The sequence below is a fragment of the Austrofundulus limnaeus genome, unplaced genomic scaffold (genome assembly GCF_001266775.1).
Source record: "Austrofundulus limnaeus strain Quisiro unplaced genomic scaffold, Austrofundulus_limnaeus-1.0 Scaffold42, whole genome shotgun sequence".
NCBI lineage: Eukaryota > Metazoa > Chordata > Actinopteri > Cyprinodontiformes > Rivulidae > Austrofundulus > Austrofundulus limnaeus.
Window position 1 is genome coordinate 582,236 of NW_013952444.1, and position 4,105 is coordinate 586,340.

The 4,105-nt window shown below is 42.3% G+C and overlaps 1 protein-coding gene across 1 annotated transcript; it reads left to right on the forward strand.

Moving 5' to 3' along the window:
* The first annotated feature begins 25 nt into the window (after window positions 1-25).
* Window positions 26-4,099, forward strand: LOC106516878 (serine/threonine-protein kinase NIM1). The gene is made up of 5 exons (XM_014007442.1): window positions 26-383; window positions 475-596; window positions 677-934; window positions 2,126-2,394; window positions 2,628-4,099. Exons 2-5 carry the CDS (start codon window positions 527-529, stop codon window positions 3,381-3,383), a joined length of 1,353 nt encoding a protein of 450 aa, XP_013862896.1. The 5' UTR covers window positions 26-383; window positions 475-526; the 3' UTR covers window positions 3,384-4,099.
* Window positions 4,100-4,105: the final 6 nt, after the last annotated feature.

The following is a 4,105-nucleotide window of genomic DNA, read 5'->3' on the forward strand; positions in this document are numbered from 1 at the left end:
GTGTGTGTGTGTGTGTGTGTGTGTGTGTGTGTACACAGAGATGACCTTGCTCTATTTTATTGATCAGTAATGATTGAGATGCAGAACGCAGTGAAGGTAATCCCATCAATGTTCATGGATTTAGACCATGTGGTGTGTTCATATTTAAGTGTTAAAGAAGCCTCTAAAGCCTGTCTATTGTCTGTCTGCATGGGAGGAGGCCATCACAGAGGGATTACTGAGGGTTACGTAGCGCTTTTGGATTACGCACCACGAGACAACTCTGCTGCATATAGGAAGAGGGCTGGAGGAAAGGAGCATCTGGACTGAAGCAGCGTCTGGACAAGCAGCTGATAAGAAGCAACTTTTTGGAGGATTCCACCCCTGATGTGATCGAACAATTTGTACGTTATTTTTACTCGTGTTTGTCCAGTGGAGTTTTTCTTGTGACTTTCAGTTCTTTTTGGTAATTTGTCCCACTTTTCTTTTCTAAAGCCTGCAAGGAGATAGTAAATCGGAGTGACCGCCGGTGATCTGGACAGGAATCATGTACTCAAACAACAGGAGAAACATCTTCAACACAGAAAAGAGCAAGAAGAACATAAAGAGAAAAACATGTGAGTGCCAACACACACAGCTTATATTAAACTGTAGCATCGTTCTGCAAGTTTAGTCTCGACACCGTTCTCCACCTCAGGGGCTCACTTTAAGACAAATCAGGAAGAGGCAGTCATCCTGACGTCACAAAAGGTGGAAAGCAACAAAAAGCTGGCGGAGGATGAGGCGGAGATGTGGCGGACCGCCTTCGGGAAGGCTCTGTATGACCTGAGCCACTCAGAGCGGGTGCTGGATGACCTGACATGCGGTCGGCGGGTGGGGTTTTACGAGCTGAGGGGGGAAATTGGTTCTGGCAACTTCTCCCAGGTTAGATTGGGAATACATGACCTGACCAAAGGTGAGATTTTGGAGTCTTTACTTTGAAGTTTTCACGATTGGTTTAAGCTGCGTAGACATGAGTTTTAAACCCAAATCTTTCAGTGAACTTTTTCAAGTTTCCTCGCTTTGGCTTGAACCACAAATAAGAAGTCAAAGTTTAAGTAAACGAGAAAAAAAAAGAAGCAAAACATCACTTTAGTTGATCAAAGGGACAGTATGCAGTTAAAAAGAATGCCTGACAAGTTTACAGAATGAATGATGGCCAGTTGAAAAACTACATCTTCTGCTGGTTCAGATGTTATCAGTCCATTAAATGGACGTTATTAGTGGTTATCAGTCCCATAGAATGGCTTCAGACTGTCCCGACAGACTCTAGTGGGTTACCAGTGCCATACATGTTGGAATGCAGCAATCTGCTACTGCCAGAATCCCGTCTACTTTATCGTAGCCCATGTCATTTTCTCTAAAATTAACTTTAGTAGTTTTATGCCTCATATTAACCAGATTGCATAAAAAAAACCTTAGTGGCTTTATACCTCATATTAACCACATGACAGTCTGAAGCCATTCTATGGAACGGAGAACCCACTAGGTGGCACAGTCAGGACAGTGAAGCCATTCAATGGGACTGATAACGGCTAATAACTGCCATTTAATGGATGATAACATCCGAAGCGGGTGCCATCTTCTTGATTTTGTTGCAACTTTATTGAAAAATTGCCGAACACTAAAGAATCTTGTGTGCACACACCCTCATATAAAATAATTGTCAATGATTAAATAGAAATTTATATAAAATGTTAAATTAAGCATGTACAATAAACATAAAAATATAAAGCTGCAAGAAGAATCAGTTAATGAGTGCAACATTTTCTCTAGTTGGTAAGCAATCATTTATTGTTGCACAAAATATGAATTTGATTGGACACTCAGGTTCAGAACAAATGTGCATACATCCAGCTCATCAGACACACTTGAGTAAGCGTGGGTCATTCCACGTGTCAGAAGATACATAAGCTCATTAACCTGGCCCGACTAATCCATAAATATTTTCATTCTTTGCTTCTGCAAACGTGACATCTCTGCTGAGGCGTGCGGTTGTTAAAGAGCTAGACGAACCCGTACGGGAAGATAAATAAATAACAGGGTTGCAATCTTAACAGCATTCTCTTGTTCATTTACCTCACGGACTTTGTCTGTGTTCTGATAGAAAGAGTGGCAGTAAAAGTCCTGGATAAGGAGCGCCTGGGCAAACAGGCTCAGGCTCTTTTCGCCTCGGAAATCGCCTGCATGGAGAGGCTGTCCCACCCCAACATCGTGCGCCTGTACGAGGTGGCAGAAACCCCGCGGCGGGTCTACCTGGTGATGGAGTACGCCAGCGGAGGGGAGCTGTTCTCTAGGATCACCATCAGAGGGCGGCTGTCGGACCTGGAGAGCAAGCTTGTGTTTTCACAGGTTCTGTCAGCAGTCAAGCACATGGTGAGGAAAGTGGGCGTTGTACAGTATTTAGTTGGAAAACAAAAGTAAAGGAGCTCAAAGAGGGTCAAAACTGTTTATATATGAATACTTTCAAGTATGTAAAATGTAGGATAATCTGACCAAAATGAAAAAAGTGCCCATGTTTTATTTGTGTATATTTTAAAAAAATAGTTTTTTCATGTGACTCACATTGACAGTAACTTTCTATAACATATATTTTTCTCCTTTTTCAGCATGATAATAACATTGTCCACAGGGACCTAAAGGCTGAGAATGTGTTTTACACCAACACATACTGCATTAAAGTTGGGGATTTTGGCTTTAGCACATGTTGCTGCCCCAGTGATGTACTTTACACATTCTGTGGTTCTCCACCTTACGCAGCCCCTGAGCTTTTCAAAGAGAAAGGCTACGTTGGACAATATTCTGATCTCTGGGCAATGGGGATTTTGCTTTATTTTATGGTGACTGCCATGTTGCCATTTGAAGCTGCCACCACCAACAGGCTGAAGGCTTGTATCCTGCAGGGCTCCTATGCCATTCCTTCCTATGTGCCCCAATCCTGCCAGGAAATTATTAAGGGCCTCCTGAGGCCAGTTCCCATGGACCGCCTTACCTTGGCACAAATCATGACAAGCAGCTGGATGAGAGGCATGGAATACCCTCAGGCTTACTCGCCTAACAAATCCACGCCGTCTCACCTGACTGAAGCTGAATACGTTCTCACCTCGGATGAACTGATTGCCAAGGCTGCCCTGGAGGATCTTGGCATCACCAGCGTTCATCTTCTCAACAACAATCTAGACTTGAGAAGCCCCATCACGGGGGCCTATCGGATTTTGGTGCACCGGATCCAGAAAAGGAGATCTGTAGAGGCAATAGGCGATACCTGGCCATGCAGCAGGGAGTCCCAGAACAGACCCAGACAGAGAGCGGGGTCAGAGAATCTGCTGAATAAGCGCCACTCTGGAGTCTGTGCAGTAATGTAGATTATTTTCTCAGAATAGGTTTTAAAAATATGCATGCATTATGCCTCCTTTCTGATATATACAGGTAAGCGTGGCTAAAGTCCTGCAAGAGCATGAATTACCTTCAAGCTACACTTTTTCACTGAATTATTATGCCTTTTACTATAAAAGTTGTTTTGCTGTCACCTGAGGTTTCTTATAGAGCACAGTTAGAGGTGAATGAGTATACAGCGGCAAACTCTGTGAACATATCTGGCACTAATTTGTGCGCTAAAATAACATCCAGTGCGTCTGCAATACAATCTGCTTTTAAACCACCTGAGCATGGAGAAATTCCTTCAGGGCTACAAGTGACCCAAAGATCTCTCCTTTAGTGAGATTACTGGAACTTAAGACATAGCCAAACAACATGGGAGAGTTTTGGTTTCAGATTAAATAAAGTGTTATTCACAAAAATGAGTGCTCTTTGGCCTGAAGGGTTTGAAAATGTAATATATTTTGGTTGTATCTGATTTAATGCAAGGTGTTATTTTCTACATTAAAATACTTAAATTGCACATACAGTATTATTGTTATATTTTCTGATAATAAATAAAATATCTAGAGAAGTCTATTATTTTTAGAACACTAGATAACAAATATGAGCCTCGGCGAAGTTTGACTTTCACCCTGAATAGATCTAAGTCAGCAATTAAAACCAGACTGTAGCACAGTTTGTATAGGGACTCAGTGGTCCATAGCAA